The sequence below is a fragment of the Linepithema humile genome, chromosome 1 (genome assembly GCF_040581485.1).
Source record: "Linepithema humile isolate Giens D197 chromosome 1, Lhum_UNIL_v1.0, whole genome shotgun sequence".
NCBI lineage: Eukaryota > Metazoa > Arthropoda > Insecta > Hymenoptera > Formicidae > Linepithema > Linepithema humile.
This window is the reverse complement of record NC_090128.1, coordinates 33,459,495-33,482,399: the sequence shown is the minus strand read 5'-3', so window position 1 is coordinate 33,482,399 and position 22,905 is coordinate 33,459,495. Positions and strand designations below refer to the sequence as shown.

The window sequence follows — 22,905 nt, the reverse complement described above, 5'->3', positions numbered from 1 at the left end:
GTTATCTACGATAATAAAACTTATCTAGGATGACGTCACGTCTATAGATAGCGAAATTGAGATTGAAGATAAGAGACGTGACGTAAGTATATTGTTAACGGGTGCATCTTGTTACAGATGACTTTGAATACTTAATTTATTAATAACGAACAAGTTTGGTGGGAAAAGTTTCTCATAAACATTTGTGCATGACATATTGACCTAATTTTTCAAAATATTATAATCTCTTTGACCTGTGAATGCATTTCTGATAGCGTAAGTGTGATAAGACATGCGCCGGTTTTGTTCTCGCCGAGCACATAGAATCGCTGGTGTGTGCTAGGATAAAAAGGCATTATCATTTTTTTTTCGCCAGACCGTATCTTTGAGCTGTGTGACGAACCCGAGCTTTACAAATAGAGGGAAAAAAGATTTATGCACTCGTTACCCGTGAACGAATGTATGAAAAATGCATGACGCCGAAAGAATCGTTATGCTAATTCGCGAGGAATACGACGCTTTTGGTACGGCTGTACGCAATCTATACGTTATACGTACTTTCACAGACGTATCATTCATGCATACACATGTCTATTGTAATCAAAGCTGTCCATTAGATCGACGCGGCGAGCCGTTTCTTCGTTTGCTCGATCCATTTCCATCGCGTGTCACTTTGGATTCCGCTGATAGAGAAGTTTCCAAACCCGATTTCAGGTTGCAGCCAGTCGTAATAGGGATAACTATGCGTAATGACGACATAAATTTGCAGTCCGTTAACTCGGTATACGTCTTGGGTAATTAATTATGGATAATGGATAATGGGTTTGCGAATTATATTTTATATCACCCGACACTTCGCGCCGGCGATAAGCAGTGGTAAATGGCATTTTTACATTACTCCCTTGGCACAGTCAAGCTCTCTCTTCGCTCTTGATATATGCGTTTTCAGCGTTACATTCGGTCGCATTTCACAACGAAATTTTTTATTCGTTTGTGAATATTTGAGTTCTCATATATGCGACGCACGTGACGCAGCATTAAAAAAGCTGTTTTCTAGTCGGAAGATTTGTCAAGGTTTTACGATTTTATGCTACGCAAAGGTTTATATTCAATTATTACTAACCAGCGGATTAGAATTAAAAAAAATTATAGTTTCAAAATTTTTAATCATGCAACGAAAAAATATTTACATTATTTATTTCAATATAGCGCGAATATTTGTACCAATTTTTACCTTTATTTATTTTATTACAAAATTTTGTTATTTTTTTTATTATAAAAATAATTTTTTTAATTGCTGATACCAAATTTTATAAGATAATTTAATGATTATAGTACTTAATTCGGAGATATACGAGTATATATCGCTGATTTTTGACCAGCCGCGACTGTGATTCATATTATTTGTTCACCGTTATTGCTTATTATGCATGAGTATATTATGCATGACGTGGAACACGAAAGGGGCGATCGATCGCTTTTGTAACTCAAGCATGTAGGCCTTGAAACTTCTAGACTTCCTTTTCGCTCCTCGCGATTTAAGTTGGTACTTGGCGAGACTAATGATTCTTTAATTATCCACTTTTAATTGCGAATGCTCCTTGTTACTGAAACGCATGCATTATATACGTGTAACGCATGTTACATCCGTTTTCATGATACCATCTACAATACATTTTCTCGCTGCATCCTAATGAAATATAAATATCAAAAGTGCACGCACGCGTTTATTAAACATTGAAATATATAGCGACAAAAATATAAAATATACATAACCTTTTTGCGATAGACTTTCTTCACGTTTGTGTTAACAATCGCTTTTAAAATAATATTTATAGTTAATTAAAAAATCATTTTTTTTTTACTTAGGTGAATCGAGTGCGACTTTGAACGTTTAATTGTTTAATTTGGTTAAAACATTTTTATACTAAATTGTATACGTATCGGTTAAATTTGTTTGTAGCAATGAATTTGTCGAACGTAAATATGAATTTTTTTTTTTTAGTTTAGTTCAGTTTAGTTCTAAAATCGCTATCCGCGCCAATATAGGCACTGTGAGAATATAATAAAGAAAAATTTCCGCCTCGGTCCATGGCATCGGCACCAATGTATAATCGATTTTATGATGCGACTTGATTATAATCTCGAGCGATTTTACGATGCAGGTGGTCTAGCTGAATTATCGCTTGGATTTTTTGTGGTCCACGATAATTAGATTTATTTAATGTTTTAAGAGTTATAATATATCGAATTTTTTAACTGTTAATTAATTTTTGATTCGCTTTGATGCATGGTATATGATTAAAGCGTAATTATTCGGGCTATGCATTATTAATATCCGTCACGTACATTAATGACAATTTATTTGCGTATAATATCTATATCTTTTTCAGAGGAACTATAATAAATATATTTATTCGTGATATTACCTTGTATTACTGCTTTGTTCAAATCAATTGGACGGGTGAAAATAGTGAAACAGAAATGGGAAATATTTTTCTCATTTTTAGTCACATTCTGATACGATGTGGGGGATCAAATTTCTATGCAATTGTTACGTTACTAATTATAATATTTGATAAATTATCATTTATTATCGCGGGTTATTATCATAATTATGTTTATATTTAAATATGTTAATAATAATGTTTGAATATTATATATAAATGGAAGATGAATGATACCATAGAAATTGTATCAAAGCAGTATATATAATTTGCAATATTCTATTAACGTTTTCTCAATAGTAATTCTATTACCGCGATTTTTCTCAATATGTATGCTTTTATTTTTTACTTACGCAAAACGTTCACTTTGGAACGTTTTGTCGCAAGTTAGTCTCTCGAAAAAAAACCTAAATCGTTCTAATTTCAAATTTAAATTATCGTCTCTCGTTTTATGCGGAAGGATTCAAATTGAAAGTACTTTTTGAGCGTGAAGTCGTGACGCGGAACAATGAGGCGTTGTGTGCGTGCGCGCTTCTTTTCACTGGAATGCTGTGAGTGACCCGAGAGTGACGGAATTGTTCGCACTTTATTCCCCATTCCATTATTCGCGGATCGTGGAAATCTCATGCATCACAAAAGAACGACCGACCAATGAATTTACCTTGCGTACCAGTCCGCCTACGTATTACTAATTCATCATTCTTCGATGTGCTCCAATCCTCTCTCGCGCGAAATTGCAAAAGTCCTAAATACATGCATTCGAAATGCGACACAATGTTGAAATTGGAAGGGAAAATTCCATTTACTGGAATAATAATTACTTTACACAGTACAGAGTTTTATAAAATAAAACAATAAAAAATAACATATAAAAATTGTTGGCATAATAAAAGCTCTGTATGAAAAATTATTTCGTACATTAACGAATTAATTACAATATAATTATAATACTTAATTAGAATTAATCTGCATGATCGATATCATTATCATTGACTTCACCTCTCTATCTGATTAGGCGTTAATTTCCGAGCCGTATGATTCATTCCTTTTACTTTTTACATCTGTCATATTTTATTACCGAGCTCTTCGAGCACTTTCATTTGTCCACTCATCAATTTCACGTCCGTCGTCTGATGTCTCGTTCGAGGAGGCGGACACGAATAAGCGGAAGTGATTCCGGCGAGACGGTGAAATGGGTGACGGAGACTTCGCTTCGTGAGTTTCGATTATCCGCCACTGTAAATTCGTGAGGATATGTCGCAAATGTACAACGTACTATCGATTCTTTGCGGCCGAAAAGTGCTTTCATTCCGATTAATTATTTCGCTGACTATAATTTTACGCGCGTGTCGAGTGGCGACTTAATCTACCTATTTATATAACAGTATATTCACTTTTGCGCGTCACTCATTTCCATTTTCCTTCTCACAAATTCAAGTGATGTCTAATATATTAATCAAACGAGATGCTCACGTGAAGCATACACGCGAGTAATATTTAAAATCTTCTATGTTCTCAAGCGGTAAAATATATATTTTCTCAATTAATATTCAGACGTTTGACAAAATGAGGGGTACGCTGGACTTTTGGAGAGGATTATTCATTGTCTTTTTACCTGTGCTTAAAATTCTTGAAGCGCGACGACAGCGAAATTAGATGGCTGAATCAAAAATCGCGTGAGCGGAATAAGAATGTTTATGCAAATCTGCTTAAAAGCGAGCGCAATTAGCCGCCTTTCGGCATTGCAGTCATGCCGGCCAATTAATAAGCCGCAACGCTGCTTGCAATGCGTCGCCCTCGGCCGCGTCTCGTCTCGGTTTTATATTAGTTGTACGTAGCGATAGAGCCATTTGCGTGGCTAACGACGTAGTTATGTGTTCGTTGCGTTTCAATCCGTTATTGCACCGTCGTTTGATTAATATAAAGGACGCAATCGATGAAAGCGACTACTGCCGCAGGATTGCAATTGCGCGTAATGGCGAGCGGCGCAATTAAACATACTCCAAGGGCTTCTGAGAGGAGTGCGATAATTCTCTGTAAAGGATACAGTTGTGAAAAATACAACCGTGCGTGTTTCAATCTGTTATTGCAAGCGCCGTTTGATTAATACAAAAGATACGTTCGACGGTAGAATGACCGCCGCGGAATTGCGCTTAATAGCGGCGTGGCGCAATTAACATACGAAGAAAGAGAGTGGCCGTAAAAAGAGTTACGAGTCATTGGCCGCTACGTAATTGCTTCTGAATAGTCTCGATCGTTCATTCTCACGATATACCGCAATATCTATAACGTGTAATTACATCGTTTTATTGTGACTATGAAGAAACTTGAACGCGGTATGAAGTGAAAAGGTGTATACAAACGCGCGTAAATCCGTCCATAAAAACTTTAACGCACTATGCAGTGCGCGTTACTTCCGACTTCGTCGTGCAATTAAAAAGAGTCTATTTGCCGAAAATGGCAGACGTATCGAAAGATAACGAACGGACTAACGGTTACACGCCAACGATAACGTTATAACGATGAGCGTTACGCCGTGTGCATGCTAACGATAGCACTCGCGCGCGCGCATAGTAATTATTATTTCCGACCTAAGGTTATGTTGCCAATTAGTTTTTATCGTTGCGCGAGCCTGTATCGCGAATTTTGCGATTAAACGAACCGTTAACAATGATGAAATCGCACCGACACGCCTGCTGTACGTGTGAAAAACCTGAGTTAAACTTCATAGCGGTGTTATTTTTTACCTGAGTGATTTTATTAATATATTTTATATTTTTGTTTTGCAAATGTATTTTCGAAAGCTTTGAACGTTGAACATATAAAAATTGAGACAATGGGTTTAGATTTCCAAGCTCTGCTTTTGCAATAGCGAAACGCGGTAATGTCGTACGCGAACTATAAAAAAAGGAGTGCGAATGACCGGCCTGTCCATTTGTACAATTATTTCCCGCCACGGTGAATTAAATTACACGTCGCGTATGCTGTGGAATTTAAACGAATTTCAATACGCCGCAAAAGCGAAAATAGCGTGGATTCCCGAGTCGAAATTTAGCGTCTCTTTTAATGCTCATACAGCCTATATGAACCTATTTTTACGGAATTAGAACCTAGAACTCCTCTTTTAAAACTTGATCTCCTATAATTTGACGGTGAAATACTACTTTAAACCTATAGAGCTTCACAAAATAGATTGTATTACTGCGAGAACTCCTCCATTAAACCTTGAACTTTTATCTAGTATATAATATTGTTAGTTTTTGAAGAAAATCTTATCTCTCTAAAACCACTTTTCTCTAAGAGTCGAAAAAATTAATAAAATGCATATAAATAATAATAAATTAAAGATTTTCATTACATGCTCTAATTATTAATATAAAAAGAAATAAATGCAATATTTTTTTATTCAAGTTCTTTTTTATTAATAGGCAAAGCAACAAATGCTTGCTCTTTTAATTTTACATAAATACAAGTTGTTGTTGTCAGTGCTTCAACTGAAATAGCTTTCACGATATTTGTTGCGTGACATTTGTGTAAAAATGACTCACTTGTATATATAAAATGATCACCTTGCGCAACAAATACTTCATCGCTAACAAATTCTCGAATAATTACATAATGTTGACTATCGCATTCACATACAGCTCGCATACAATTACAATTTAACAGCTTGATAAAACAGTATATCGATGCAAACTTTATTTGATTATTATCCAGATACTGTACAACAGAAGAGTGCGTTTGTAAATTGTCTTTATACATTTCAGATATATATAGATAATTTTCTTTTAAAAATCTAAAATATTGCCATATTGAAATGTTATTAATTACTAAGCCAGTACGTTGAATTGCATTAAAAATATAATCTGGTACTTCTTCCACAATTTTATAAACACCTACGCTATAACAATGTTCGTGTATTCGTTCTATTATTTTTACTTGTCTTTTTTTTCGCAAACAAAAATCTCGAATATTACCATGAGGTAGTGACTCTATAAAACGTACCATTTTTATATATTGATATTGTGATTGTGCTATTTGGCTATCAATGTGGCTTGTTCCATGTATTAATTTTAACAGCTTTCCATTTAAGCTCTCATATTCATAGCATGTGTTGGCCCACAACAGTCCAAGATTCTTTACACAATCTGGTAAATGCAATAGTTGATGTAAGTTAATAGAACAAAATTCAATACCATATAAAAATTGAAATTCTCTTACGAATCTATGTAATAAGTCTCGTGCTATTTCTATCATATGGTTAGTAATCGAGTCTGAACTTAAAATAGCTAATGCTACTATCAATCTTAAAAAATGTTCAAAATAATCTAAACGCATGATTCCTTCAAAGATAGGTATAGAATAATAGAAACAAAACATCTTTAGTTCTGACGCTTTCCAATGAATCAAATCTGCAACTGAACGTGGCATACGATGAATAAATTTTGGTGGTTTGATAGCTATTAATCGACTATTTACTTCATTAATAACAGCGTGCAATGAAAAAACACAATTCTTATACTTAGCATCAGATACTAATGTTAAAATTTTTTTAATGGTACCACCATCAGCACAGTGCATACGATCTATACCTATACCTTTAATGAAATCTGGCATAATTTTTGAAAAGGCACTATAGCCTTTTACTCCCATAATTGGGTGATCTGGCGTCGCTAAATTCGCATATTCAATAGTTTGTTCTGAGGTTCGTAATTCTATTTGATTTTCATATGGATATACATGAAGGAAACCTTTTGAGATTGGAACTCTCTGACCTTTACATAAACATGATGGACAACCAAAATCGCCGTTGAATTGAATAAAATTTAAACATTCGCTTTTTGCGGGAAGATCACATATTCCCATTAGAGATACTCCTCTAACAATAATGTTGTTGTTGTTAGGAAGATTAATTTCGATTCCATTAGCAATTTCTTCTAATTCTGGTCGAAACTTGTAAATAAAAGAATTCATGTGTGGTTTTTTATCGTCAAACCAGTAACCTAAAAGTAGAGTATTTTCTCTTTTTTTACGTTCGTTAAATGATAATTCATTAATTGTTAAGTATACAGGCCATAAACTAATTTTTGATGACTTAAACACTGGTATACCATCAGTATACCAACTAAAAGAAATATTGTGAGGATTAGACAAGAAACCATTATTAATCCATGCTTGATATAATTGTCCATCATAAATATCTGTGATAACATCGGGAGAAGGTATTGGTTTTTGAAATCGCCATTGAAGTTTTTCATAAAAACCATTCCTCATGTACATTTCTTTCAGCTGATTCACAATAGGTAATTGAGCAAAATAAGAATTTTTTTTTCTCGGGCATGATGGACACTCATCATACAATGTTCTTAATTCTCGAGTACAAAAGTTACAGTAATAATTTTTAATAATATTAGTTTCACTAAGATGAAAATATTTTCGAAATTTATACAAACTATTTTTTTTTTAAATTTTCCTGTAAGCAATGCAATTGTAGAGCCAAAATGATATCTTCTATGCATGTCATTGTCAGATTATGGTGTAAAAGAAGAGTTAAAATTATTAACATGCTTCCTCTAACAGTTATTCCGGCACCACGATATAACGGTTGATCATCATTTCCGATATCGTTATTATAGAGTATCTGTTCTTCGTCATCTTGTTCTTCATTACTTGAATCACTATATTCTTTCTTCACTTATATAAAAATTTTCTTGTTCTATTCGATTGCGCTCTTCTTCATTTTCTAAATAATCTGCGTAATCATTATCGCTACTCTCGTTGCTGCTTTCTAAAGTTGCGTTGTTTAGATTTTGATCACACAATTGATTGCTATAAGAAATTAAATTTTTTAAGTCATAAAAATTTATTACAATGTACATAATCATTGCAGCAATATGTTTTGTACATATTTTGTACACGAAAAAAAAAAGATTTACAAAATAATACAATAGCAAAAAATTAATTATTACATGAAATCAAAAATAAAATAATAAAAATACTTTACTAAGCTATCAAAATTCTTATTGTGTTTACAAAACGTTTTGTTTTAATGTTAACAAAACTTCAGTAGATTCAACAAATTTTTCTTACTGGCTACACAATAAAAAAATTTTTTCCGTATATTACTTTAGTTACATAATATTTGCATGTCTCAATGAGAATATAAAAGCATATTTTATTCAACCATAATTTTTTATTGCAAACTTTATAATAATAACTAAATTAAAAAATAACTTACCAATTTAGATTATCCACATTTTCATCGTTAATGTTATAAAAAATTTTGTTGAGTCGATTACGTTGTTGTCTTATACCCACTTCTTGCAGCGATTTATACGACATATTGTTTAAATATGTATTTTTTAATAATACAACAATAGTGCCAGTCTGTTTTTGCACTAAATAAGCACAAAATATATCAAGAGACACGGTAGTGTCTCGCGCCAAGTTCACGCGTAGCGCAAGACCGACCGTGTCTCTTTATAAGATATACAGTGAAATGTGTGCCACGTTAGGTTAGGAGACTGCGCGGCGTGCCCCCGCAACAGACTTTGTGCGCGTGGAAGAAGAAGATTCCCCGAACGCGGCGTTGTAGATATTCTCATTTGCCGCCTTTTTCGACCCATTCTTTTCTGGCAGTTTTGCCATTGAACATTTTTGATAGATCCTGCGCGAAAATGTGACCGAAATTTTTGGTTAGTTATTCATATTTATAGTGATTTAATAAGAGTTGATTTATATGAACGTTTTATTTATACGAACTGTGCAAATGCGCGCGCGTATAGAAACATGCCCTAGCCTAAAGTGACGCAATCACGGTGAGCCGGTGAGCTTTAGCAATTGCTGTGCAAGTCTCGTAATACTAAGTGTTTGTAGTGTGTTTATGAATACATAATTCACTGTTTTGTTAATAAAGTGCAATGCCACGTCCAAAAAAACAATTTGCGCTTATCTGGTGGCTTTCCAGTGGCCAAACAGATGTCGTGTCCTTATCAATTATTCCAAAAAAATTTCGACAAGTCAATGCAATCGCCACACTTGTTTGGAAAGATTTTAAGACAAAAGCAGAAACAAAGGAAGAAGCCAAAGTGATTGCTATAAACAGTAAGTATTTATTATTTTGTTTAATTAAACTTTTTTGGTTATGTAATTGTGTTTTTTGGTTATGTAATTGTGTTCTTGCTATTTAATCTTCTGCACTGCAACCTTTGAAAATCCAGGCGAAATTTTCATCGTCATTGTTTAATTTCTTTTATTTTTTTCTACTTTTATTAAAAAACGACTTAAACATTTCACTTATACATATTACTTGTACATTAAATGAGACATTTCAATATTTCAAAAATTTTTCAGATTTTTTTAAAGCTTAGAGCAATAAATAATATAGCCTGGGAATAAGAAGGCACAGATTGCGCCCCGGCCACGTTAGTAAAAAATAATCTTGCCGGCAAAAAATTCATTTTTATAATCTTTTTTTTAAATTGTTAAATTACTAATGTTTAACATACATTTTTTGTTATATATATTTGCCAGTTGTTATTAGCTAAAACTACATAATAAAATAATAAAATATATTAAAATGTTAACATAATAAAATAAATTAAAATAGTAAAAAAATTCAACATTTTTGGAAAAAAAATCGATTATTTTATATTACTTAATGAACTTGTATATATAATAAACAGTTTGCCTTTATAAAAAATACAAAATTTTTAATTTTAATCTTAACTAATAATATGTATGTACAAAAAAATTTGATTTTTAAATATACAATTTAAATATATAAAAATAAAAATATAGATAAATATAAAAATGTAAAAATAAATGTAAATGTATAAAATATATAATTATAAATATATAAAAAAATAAAAAAACTAATATTATGTATATAACCAATATTATATATACAATAAAATGTAGGCATTTTCTTTGTATTAGTTATTTTATCTTTCGTTACCGGGTCTGTGCCCGCCTTTTTCTTCCGCGTGAGTATTGTTATGATCACGTGAGATGGGGCCGCGAGTCAATCGTGCGACAGAGAAGGAACAGTCGAGTCGCTCACGGATCCTAAGAAATAAAGCATTAAGAACGCCCTGAATATTGTAGTGTACGAATTGTAAACTGAGTGCCTACAAAAATGAATATATTCTATCTTATCAATTTATTTTTTTTAGGCGATGAAAATGAACTTCACCGACAAATAATAACAAGTTGTGGAGATATTCATGATTCATCAAAACAAATTTTCTCCGCAGAAGTATTAAACAAACAAAAAACCATTTCCAAAAATCAGACTGTGACAAAAAATATAAAAAAATCCGTTAAAAAAAGAGTTGAAGAAAACATTCGAAAGAGTGATCCTATATTCAACATTGAAAATACTGAGCCCAAATGTTTGCAAAAATTGATTACACCATCAGTTTCATATCATGATATGAATCATGTTTTACCATCATTGTCTTCATGTACCACTAAATTTGATCTATCTCAATGCAATAATAATGATAATCCAAAACGTTCATGTCAACCATTGCAATGTTACTCAAGTATGAATTCATGTTCAAGAGAACAATATTCTACATCAGTACCAGTTACTACAACATCCACAAATTTATTTCCTTCAACTACTATTTTACGAAAAACAAGTTTTCAGTTTTCACCAAATTTGACATCAAATTACAGTCAATCTAAAAGTCTATTACCAAATAAAACACAAAATAAAATCATCTCACCAATCTCTAAGCATTCTACACTTCCAAATTCTTTTCCATCAACATCTGCTAATTCTGAACCAGAACTTATTAAACAAAATGTGAATAAATTATGCACAACAACAGAAACTTCTGATGAAGAAAAAAGTCTCGAAGGAGATGAGTTAAATAATGAAAACAATTCTGTTTTCAGTTCTAATACTTCGGATGATGAAAACAATAATGTTGGTTCTGAAATTTTTTCTCAAATTAAATTAGGAATAGGTAAGTGTTTAAAATTTATCTTAATAACAACTTTATCATATAATGCAAAAATAATGCAACTGTTTGAGTAACATTTATCACATTTGTTTGCGATTCAAATACAATAAATTTGATACAAAAAATTATGTAAGAGAAAATCATCATTGCTATTTTACACTTTACACTAAAAAATTTTTTAAATAGAATTGATTATTATTAGAATGTGTTGAGCTTATGGAAGAGTCTTATATACTGTTAAATATTACGTGATGTCATAATATTATATATAATTAAAATTATTTTTTGGTTACGGTAACACACAGAGATATTTACTTTCAACAACAATTATTGAAAGCAATGATTGCATCGCACGAAAATCGATTAAAAATGAATATAAATTCTGAAAAAACATTTCCGGTAACGCACATGCATTATAATAGTTAACATTTAAATAAAAATGAAAAGTTATACAAGCAATATACAAGTAATATGTAATTGCATTTTGATTGTTGCTTTGTTAAATGATATAATATTATCAGACGTTTTGGTCTCAATTCGACCTTCTCAAACAGACCTTTTTCAGTGTCTGTTTAATTAACAAAAATTGGAATTATAAAACGCAAAATTTGAATGAGTCAAAAAAGTTATCAGATATTTAGTCATAAGTTGCACTGATAAATTTTTTAAATAGATATATTCAAATTTATCTTCAGACAGAAATACTTATACAGAAAAAGGTCCAAATTAAGACTGAAACGTTTGATAATATTGTATCACTTAATAAAGCAATAATCAAAATACAACCACATTATGCATATTGCTCGTATAGTTTTTCATTTTTATTTGAATTTTAACGAGTACATCTAAAATAGTTAACATTTAATAAAAAAATTAATTTAAAAAAATTTTTTTACGTTGAATCTTTTTTAGATATCATATCACTATTTTGAAGAAGGAAACGGAAAGGTATTAATATTAATAAAAGTTGGAAATGCAACGAATCAAATATTTTACTTTATAATTAAACATTATAATAACTTTTATAGGTCGAAATCGCACCAAATTGTGGTTTTTATTTATCAAAAACGCGAGCATCAATGATTGAGCTTGAAGCGCTAACTCGGAATGATTGGAAAATATTGGTTCGAGAGACACTTTTAGATGTTTATGGTGCAAGTATTGTAAACTATTCGGCAACTGGGAAAAGAGGCTCTCGACCAGGAATAGATTACAAACTATTTAAAGGATTACATGGTATGCATGATTTTAAAAAATGATTAAGAAATGATTTTTAAAAATCTGAAAACTTTTTGCTAAAAATTGAATGTTATATTAATATATTTTATTGTTTTTTTTTTGTAGAATGGGTAAATCAAAAATCATCAAAACCTGTTTCGACAAAAATGCTTATTGATTATATTAATAAAATGGCGTCAAATAAAAGAAAATATCAAAAATCTACAGAATCGCATCTAAAAAACAAAACTCAACAAGTAAAAAGAAAAAAGAAAATATCTGAATCACCATACAAAACAACTATACAAGACCAACGTCCATGTACTAGTAGAAATCATTACGAATCACAAACTGACCGTATAGGTAAATATTTTATTTTATTGAAATAGTTTTTCCCCATTTTATTATTCTTACTTCTTTTTATTTTAATATTATTGTTATTAATTTACTGTCTAGATAATCTAATGTCACCAAACAACAGAGAAATAAACAATCCATTTTATGGAGATCAAGAAAACATGACAAGACGCTCGGTGAATATTTTTGGAACAGGTAAAAGTCAAGAAAACAATTTACAAATATAATATATATAATATATAATATATAAAATTATTAAATATAAAATTATTATTTATAAAACTAAATTTAACTTTTTAGTATCGACAGATGTATTTCAAGAAAAAGATAACTACACGTTAACATCTCTGTAATTAAAAATACGATTTTTAATGAAAGTTTGAAATGTAACAAATCGATTATTTTTTTTATTTTTGCAAAAATACGATTAAAAACGTCCGAACTTGTGTTAACTATACTTAATATATTCTTAACTATATGTATTCTTAACTATATACTTAATAAATAATATTTAATTCAATAAATATTATGTAATGTTTTTAATATATTATTTTATATTTAATATCTTAATTTAATATTTTAAATATAATCACAAAGGTATATGGATTTTCAGCACTAGTTTTATGATATTATCAAGAAATTCTAATGATTGCAAAAATCTTCACAATAATAAAGAAAATTACTAATTATATAATTTTAATTAATGATAATTTTTAATAGCATACAATTTTTAAAAATATCAGAAATCAATACTCAATAGTTGAATTTTGATATTATATTTTGATATTATCAAGAAATTTCTAATAATTACAAATTTTCAAAAGATAATAAAATTCAACTAAATGGTATTGATTGATGATATTTTTAAATTGTATGCTATTAAAAATTATCGTTAATCAAAATTATAGTTAGTATTTTTCTTTATTGTAAACATTTGCAATCATTAGAATTTCTTGATAATATCATAAAAGTAGTGCTGGCAAAAAGAAATCTATATATTTTCAGGGTCTAAAGCGGGTCAATGGAGGGTTTTAACTAAACCCTACTTTGAAGCTTTAGCAGGAAAAAAGGAAATTTCGGACATATTGTAGCGCCAAAGTAGGTGCTATTATATACATACGATACAATGCATAACATCTACTTTGACTCTCTTATGCTACCTCAAAATAAAAGATTAAGGTTCAATATAGGTGCTAAATTTCGACTCGGGTTATATACGCCGGACGCGATGTCAACCTTTGTACTTTACATCGTCATACCGCCGCGGATCCGCAAAATTACGAGCGTTATCGAGATATTAAGCGGGACGCGCGTTTGTCGAACCAGGACCGAGCGCACACATGTTAACTCTTTAAAATTAATCCGCGCGACAAATTTCACATCGGTTCCCCGACGATGTCGTATTTATACAGCGCGCTATCATCGGAACGTTACTGGTTGCGGCAAAACAGATATCGGCGCGGCACAATGATGACGATTAATATTGAGTTATACGAAGTCCATATTGAAACGTCATGGTTGATTGTAATATTGAAACAACGGCGTCGCATTTTACGACCCTTGTGTACGGAACGAAAATTGCAGATAAAGAATTAAACCGCGCGTGCATATAAATGGATAGATTTTATTTGTTCAGGATGCCATAAATTAATACGACGTTTTTTTTTCTTTCTTTTATCGATTCGTGCTACTTTGCGCCTGTTTGTGATACCTCCCGGTCTGTCCAGTGGATGTTGGAACCGAGACATTGGCGACAGCTGTCGATAATCGCCGCTTCTCGTTATGCTGAGAGTTTCCTCGGTTCGTTCAGGTTTTCTTTTCATCCTCTTTTGCTGTCACTGTCTGACATTCATGTCGACATTGATACCCCGTTAAAAATTACGCGACATTTTATCAACTTAGATAAGTTTATTTTTTCTTATTTTTTTTTTAGCTGGTTGGTCGTCTCTTTGACTATTCGCTCGAATCGCACGATTTACTTAGTTTTTTTATTAGTATTAGAAACAATTGTATTATCGATCAAACGTTTGTACACAAAATTTTTTTAAGCTCTGCCGATTTACTTCGCGATCGTCGACATGTACTCAAAATAACTGTGTTAGTGTCTCTCCTTTCACAGGTAAGATTCTTAGAAGTTACGACGTTTAGCAGGCTCTAATTGAGTATGCAAATTAGAATGGCGGTGTAGCGGTTATTAGACTTTCTCCCGCAAAGTTTCAGCTATTTGAGCTGTTCGATGTAAGAAGCTTATTTCTATTCTGCACGTAAATGTCCGATAGATCCATCTTGTTTCCTCGAAGATCTATTATATGTATATAGATTATGGATATAATATTATGTCAATAGTTTGCAACTGGATTCGATATGCGAATATCTCCCTCGCTTCCGACGTCGAGGGCGAAGAACGCGATAACATGTAGGGTTGAACGAGGAAAATCAAATCTCCTGGGGTCCATAGAAGAGAGCGGAGAGCGTCGGTTGTCACGTCCCAGCGAGGTCAGGGTCGCCTTTTCATTGTCGATAAAGTTGCATAAACGCTGTCACTTTTTCCCTTGTCGGCTTCTTCGTATTCTGCATGATCCGTTTAAAATTTTAAGACGCGACGGACAGGAAGTAACCGAAATGAAACTTCCGTTTTAGTGCCGCCATGTTGATCGGCGAAATCGAAATTCCGAGAGAGAACGGTTTGCGCGATTGCATAAAAGATCGCGAGTTCTCGATTGATAAAATATTCTCCGGGAGAAATACATGAATGCTAATAAGAAAATTTTATATTAAATGGGGATATGATGATTTGCTCGCAATAAGAAATAAAAATTAAAAAAAAATTTATCGCTTTCTTTTTAATTTAGATGAGAAATAAAATATTTTATGTAAATAGATTGAGTTTAAACGACGTATATATTGGTTCCGTAATCAGAGCTTTAAATAGTAATAGAAAGTAATTTTACGTCGATCAATTTATTGCTTCATTCCAATCGCATAAATATTAAGTTTCCAAATATTATTCTACTTTGATTTTCAGAATAATTTAAAATTGATCGCTGATCGTAATCACAGCAAGTTTGATTGAAGTAGCAATATCAAGTTTGATTTGTAAATCTTGTTTAAATTTTAAGGCTGCGTAAATCGGTCTCGAAAATCAGCAGCCAGCCTATAAATATCGTCATGCCGTCGTTCATGCGCGCATTGCGTCACGGAGTCGAAATTTTCTCCGGTTTACTCGCTTTTGATAACTATGTACCGTCACAGAACTACGCTTGAGTGGCTTGCCGAGAGAGATAGAGTGAAAGAAGGATAGGTAGATAGAGTGAGTGCGAGCTAGAGAGGCTGCGAGGCGGTTTTCAGCTCGTTGGGCGCTTTTGTGCTCCGAGGTCAAGAGAACAGTGCGGGTAAGATTATCTTCCTCCCCTCATTCTCCTCGCCATCACTTTGCCTTGTGTACAGCAGCCCGGCTGAAGACGACTCCGCTGTTCTTCAGCCATCATTTCTACGGATTCTCATCGCGCTGCCTCTCTTCTCTGCGCTTCTTCCATCATTCTCGAGTCACCGATTTATCCTTACGGTGCCGTATCTTCTTAGACTCATTATCAAGTTCTGCGAGCATCGTTCGCCGCGCCTTTGTTCGGATCGACTGCTCTTCACCCTCACACTCGCGTTTTCCGATCCGTCATACGCAGCCACGCATCGTTTACGGCGCCCATTTGCATTCGCGATTTACGGACGCGAAGTCATCCTCGCTTCTGCGTCCGTCGCTCCTTTTCGCGTCACGCGCAATTTCCACGTTTCACTTTTCATCTTCCGTTCTTATTCTTTCCTTTTCACCCTCGACCTCCTCGCGCGCGACTCGATTTATGAAAGCGGGCGATACGACGGGGGTAAGCTCCACGGTTATTTGCCTCCGGAGACTTATAATGGCCGCTTTACTGCTCTTGTGAATAAGTGCTTCCCACTAAATAACATCCGCGAGAAAAGAGACGGCGCGATGCTCGCGGTCCATTACACGCCCGCACAGCTCTCGCCGGGTTAGACGCGAAACCGCGCGCCAGGAGAGATCCGGTTTAACCTTTTCTTGTCGGACTGCATTTTTACGGAGAGTTAGCGGAAATGCGGTTCGTAGCGAACCCAATGGTGCCATTATGATCAGACGATACGGATGTGTTTGAATGATCTTTCTCGTAAATTTCCTATTGAAATTTATTTAAAGATAACTTGAATTCCTGTATGAATTTCCTGTAATTTTTCTAGGAGTCATAAAAGTCATAAAATTGACAGTTAATCTTTGTGTAATACAGACTATTAATATTTATTTATATAAATAATCTATGAAAGTTTTGAAAAGTCTATTATAAAATCCGTTGAAAGCAAGGAGAATAATTTTAGATCATTTTTTTCTTTTGTGCTAATTATTAATTCCATGTTCTGAATGCTCTTGGTTCAAGTATGTATATTAGGTTAGGTTAGGTAATATTATTCAACCTAAACTATTAATACATGCGCCGAATTTGTGCTGTCCGTTAGCTCCGACAAGACCATGTCTCGTTAGAAATTCGGCAAGTTATGGGCAAAGTACAAGGGCGCGGGAAGGAGAGCGTTTTATCAAACTCCGTTTCAATCTGTATGCTTGACGCATAGTTCACGGGATCACAAACGCGATCCATATTGTCGGAAGGACATGTCCAAGTCCGCGATCCCGACGTTTCACAGACGAAGAGGAAATCACACGGTCTGCGGCTGGTTACACTAGGAAAATCCAATTTGCGATTCCCTCGAACGCCGGCCCGGGATTGTCTTCGCCGCTCTCCCGGCTGTGTAACAATCGTCTCGCCGCGATCTTGGGGAGTTTCGATGCAAGTTGCGCACCATATTGCGAAGTTATGGAATACGGGGTTACGAACGGCGGGGTGACATCATCTATCACGTACTGGGACGCAATTATTCCGACCGAGATTAACCCGAGAGGGAAGGGTCGTTGTGCGCTTGAAGGCGCACCGCCGTCATTTCGTAGCCGCGTGTCTCCCGTGAAAGATGAACGCCGATGATATGGAAATGTCGAATGATATTAATGTCGCTCTCCAGGCATCGAATTTTATAATTAAAGAACATAATGGATACTTTTCTTCGTAGCCTCTCTTGGCGTCACATGACACAATATCCATAAATAACAAGATCCTATTTTTATAACGAAATGAAGGTGCGCAAATATTTTTCACATTTTTTTATATATATATGTAGAATGGCATTAATTCTATTAATGCAGTTTTGATTTAATAATAATTCAATTTAAATTGTTATTATATGCAATTTAATGACCGCAAATGCAAAGGAATTTGCTCGTGAAATGACAACGCGCATTACGCGGCAAGATTAACCAGAGTAAGTGCCGTATGCATTTTCAACGAACATTTCGCGCCGCAAAAGGACTTATGGAGGCAAAAAAACTGGACATTATTCTGAGTTAAAGGCCGACGGAAAAACTGATTGCTCGTTTCAGCCCGATATCTTCGTCGTTCCATAACGATCTTTGTGCATGGCTTTTTGCAGGAATATCGTTTTGTGCCGATAAATCTGCATTACCGTCCCGATTTTGCGGCGTAGTGGGCGATGGCGAAGCCTCAGTCGTCGGGGTCGTTAAGCTTTCCAACGTCGCACGTGTGAGCTTAAAAGTGTTATAAAAACGGCGTTATATTTGATCGATCGCGAAGCATTATTTATCATTACCATAGATGCACAATGCGGTAGTCTGCGGTGAGCCGAGACGCTCAACCTGTCACGACCCAACATAGTCGATTAAACATCGTTACGTGCATCGTCTGAGGATCTGCCAGACGACATTTATCAATACGCGTAAATGAAATTACACAATCAACTCCAACTTCTGCACGTATTCACAAAGTGTTTTTTTTTAACGAACTTACGGAAATGAAAGAAATTGAATTACTTAATAATGTTATTCAAGACGCTTCTGCGCTAATTCTGATAATGGCGGTGTTTTTAATCACTTTGCATAATTGGTAACACGCGAACGACGTATTTGCAGCTTGTTCGCTTGAGAGTCGCGAAAATAATCTTCGCCGACGTTCGCAGATAAAATTTCGACCGTCAGCTAACGACTTTCATTTCCCGCGAGCGGCAATGCGAAAAGTTGATAAAGTCTACGGACTCGTCTGTCATGTCGTATTCCGGTTATGATGATCGAGGATATCCCTGCTCCAACGCCTTCCTTAACGCCGATAATATTTCAATGCTGGGTCAGGTGGCGAGTACGGCGGCCCTGGGAGGGCGAAGGTTAGAAGAAATTGCGGGAACTGTCGATAGTCATTGCCCGGAAAGCTGCCAACGAATCGACCGAGATTAATCGTCGAGCGACGTAAAGCAAAATTTCATCGCGGTCATATCAGCGAGTGTGAACGCGACATAACGTGTATTTATAGGATGCACAAAATTAATAGTAGAACAATATTTTATCGTGAATTGTAGCCGATAGAACATTGTGCTTCTTTTTTGAAAAAAAATCTATCTACCGGAGAATACGTACAAAAATATCGTTTTAAATTAAAATTATATAAACTTTTTAATTAAATTTATATCAAAATATTTATAAAACGTTAGGAAAAATTGTATTTTTTAATATATTAGCGAATACAATTAGAAAGATTAATCTCTACGTACGTAGCATGAAATAGAAATTTTTAATCCATCATACATCATTTCTATCTAATTTTTCAGACATGTCGTATCAAATACAGTATTACGACTTCATTTATAAACTCGTGTGCGTTGCTGTTTTGCTTTTTCATTGGAGATAAGACAGATATTAATTATTACTTGGAGAATAAAAGCGCGGTAATCTCGTGAGATAGCTTTTAATCAATATAATGGAATGCCAAAGAATTCGTTCACGTATATGTGAAAAGATGTTTTTCATTTCGCAAAAATATAGGTACGAATAAATTTTATGATAATTGAAAAACGCATATACAAAAAATATGAATAAAAAGCAATAGCAATATTTTATTGAATATAAAATATTCTAATAATATTAACATTTATTGAAATTGCTTTAGTTTTAATTATATTATTATTCATTCTTTAATTATTATTCATACTTTTTTTGAAGAACAGCTTTTAGCCGATTACTTTAATTATTACATTTCTAGTAATTACCGGCGAGAGAAAATTGCATAGTCATTGAACAGAATTCCATAATCTAATGAAAAATATAGTTCGTGTTAGCGAAGATTGCGTGAACTTTTTCGAGGACGACGCTTTCGCTCGGTTCTCGTCAAATTTCGCCGTAAATAATGCATCATTCGTCGGACCGTTTGGCCGGTTAGAAATATGGCGCGCATAAAAGTGATGTAAGGTCGAGGAGAAACGGCTCGTTCGATCGGCGGCTGCTAGCTCGACGCTTCCTAGGTTGCGTACGATAGAATTCCTGGGATGGGAGGCCCTTCCTTCCTTCCTTCCTTAGAAGGGTTCCTTCTTCGTCGGCGAATTTAACTCGTAGGCGGCAACCGATACGGATCGACGGCTATGATCGTTTCGTCAGACGGGAAAAGGCGTTCGGGGAAGTATGGTAATTTTTTAAAGGAGACAAGCCTACGAGCGAAAAATACTTGAATGGGTTATTTTTCACAGCGGTCACGGGTGACTTTGAAAAAAATACCTCGATCAAGAACGTACATTTTTAACGTAGTTCAATACTTAAATGATGCTTCGTTGATAAATATTTCTATCGTGCTTATCAAAAATGTAATTTGTTAGGAATAATATTTTTTAAAAGCGTAATTAACAGCCTTAACAGTTTTCGCAGAGGAATATTAATTAATCTGAAAATATTTTGTAATGAGAGTGCAGCATATATTTCTTCGAGTGAAACTCACAATTTGCAATTATATTATATTATGTACGAGATACATGAGAAACATACGTACACGAGAGATGTTTAAGTGCTTCGAGGAGTACTTGTTATTAGCGGAGTAATGATTACACGAAGAAACTGCTTTGCTTCTTGCCGAGGCAGCATCTGCAGACAGACTACACAATTTTTGTTGCCCTTGGTAGTCGCGGTGAAGTTGGAAATAAATTGCTTTTACCGCCGGCAAATTTAGTTCCCAACGGCGACCGATGCGGATCGATGCCCATGATCGTTGCACTTGTCGGGACCCTTCGGAAATGTAGTAATTTTTCGCGGAGGGGAAAGCTTGCAGCCAGCCATCGAGTAGAGTCTTCCGAGGCCATTTTTTACGTTACGCGCTGAGCGAGCCGGAATGGAGAGCCTGAAAATATGTTTTCTTTTAAAATAATCGCTTTCTTAATTCTAATCGGGGCGGTTTGTGTTCCATTTTGCAGCGACAATGAATTATATCGCGGCGTAATGCGAACGCGGAAACCCGAGTCGAAATTTAAAACCTACTATAAACCTCATACATGGTTATTTGTGCCTCTAATAATGTTCCTTGACCTACAAGTTCTATCTTGAAAGTGTTATGTCTTCTTTTGACCTTTCTTTAATCTTGTTGTCCTAGAAAACCCTTATTTTTATTGATGTTAAATGTACAATTCCTACTTTTGTTCTTACAACTCCTACCTCTTTTGAATCTCCAAATCTTATCGAAATTTCTAGCAATAAAAATATTAATATTTAATCTATAATTGAGTTCAATTTCTATTGTTTCAGATTAATATAATAAATGTTATAATATAAAATAAATAATAACAAATAAATAGTAAAAAATATTTTTAAAAATTAAGTGCAACTCAGTATTATATTTAGTATTATAAATAACTAAAAATTTATTCGAATAAACAAAAAACAATTGAAATTCAAAATTTTATTTAATATTTTATTACATATTTGACCTATAATTTGAAATTATTTAATATTCTGTTACCACATTTACTTGTATTTAATGCATATCTTAATTTCAATAAGCGCAATACATTAATTATGTAATTTACTTAACTGCAGATAGATGTGTAAGAGATAAGTGAATATTATTTATATAATATTTGCTTATAGTAGCCTATTTACAGTTAAGCAAATTATAATAATTAATATATTGTTTATTGAAATCAAGATCCATACATTAAATGCAAGTAGAGTATATGAGATAATAGATTATTAAGTAATTTTGAATATTTATTTTCTAGAAATACATATTTATAGAACCTGGAGCCTTTTTAGAGGTTCTCAGTAGGTACTCTTTTGAGCTTCCACATGGAAAAAACGGCAATAAGTAACAATTTTTAGTATCAAAGGAGGGCAATAGCCAATGTAATGTTATATCTATATATATGAATTAAAGCTTACATTGGTTCTCCAAATTCGACAAAACTTGTAGGTTTAATCTAGGCTAAAAATTTCGACTCGGGAAGGTGCGCTGTTTTTTCGGGACGATCTCGTAATTTCGCGCACTGCGATCTCGCGCTAATTTAAGACGCGACATTATTGTCGGTGCGTAACTGCGCGCGAAAATATCGCAATATCTATCTACGAATCTTGCTAAATGTCACAATCCATTACTTCGCGCTCCGCTTGACACGTTTGACATCTACTACATTGCCCTCGATATTCCTGATATTCTCGTGTTTCCGACGTGTGATATTCATGGTAGAGTACCTACGAACAATGCTTGCACACCGACAAGGTATTAAACCGCTGTTTGCCTATCGATTACGCTCGCAAATCGCAAATGACATCCGAATCTTTAATTATTTACGGTGTTGCGATGAAAAATGTATTACTCGTCGCAGCATAATGTTCCGACTTATGACATCGGTGCAATGACAATCGACAGTTACGATGGCTCAGCGTGCTGTGCCGTATATACACTGGTTGTACGAGCGTGCTATCGATCGGAAAATAATTTGGACGAAATCTGGATATATTTTTTTCTTCCACGTGATTCGTTACATCATTATTGAGT

General features: G+C 33.9%; 2 protein-coding genes and 1 pseudogene across 6 annotated transcripts in view; 2 read left to right on the top strand and 1 right to left on the bottom strand.

Moving 5' to 3' along the window:
• Pgant9 (polypeptide N-acetylgalactosaminyltransferase 9) overlaps positions 1–22,905 on the top strand; it is a 214,801-nt gene that overhangs the window by 47,053 nt on the left and 144,843 nt on the right. The window lies entirely within an intron of this gene.
• On the bottom strand, positions 5,420–9,209 carry LOC136997146 (uncharacterized; annotated as a pseudogene).
• LOC136997149 (uncharacterized) lies at positions 11,421–13,632 on the top strand. Its single transcript, XM_067347576.1, has 6 exons — positions 11,421–11,797; positions 12,311–12,346; positions 12,427–12,634; positions 12,743–12,979; positions 13,073–13,168; positions 13,274–13,632. The coding sequence occupies exons 1-6, from the start codon at positions 11,738–11,740 to the stop codon at positions 13,324–13,326; spliced, it is 690 nt and encodes a 229-aa protein (XP_067203677.1). The 5' UTR covers positions 11,421–11,737; the 3' UTR covers positions 13,327–13,632.

Excerpts from the sequence above, each read along its gene's own strand:
- LOC136997149 (XM_067347576.1), top strand. The coding sequence starts at position 11,738 with ATGATTGCATCGCACGAAAATCGATTAAAAATGAATATAAATTCTGAA. Across the intron at positions 11,798-12,310 it reads ATTCTGAAAAAACATTTCCG|ATATCATATCACTATTTTGA; the intron begins GTAACGCACATG and ends AATCTTTTTTAG. Across the intron at positions 12,347-12,426 it reads TTGAAGAAGGAAACGGAAAG|GTCGAAATCGCACCAAATTG; the intron begins GTATTAATATTA and ends TAACTTTTATAG.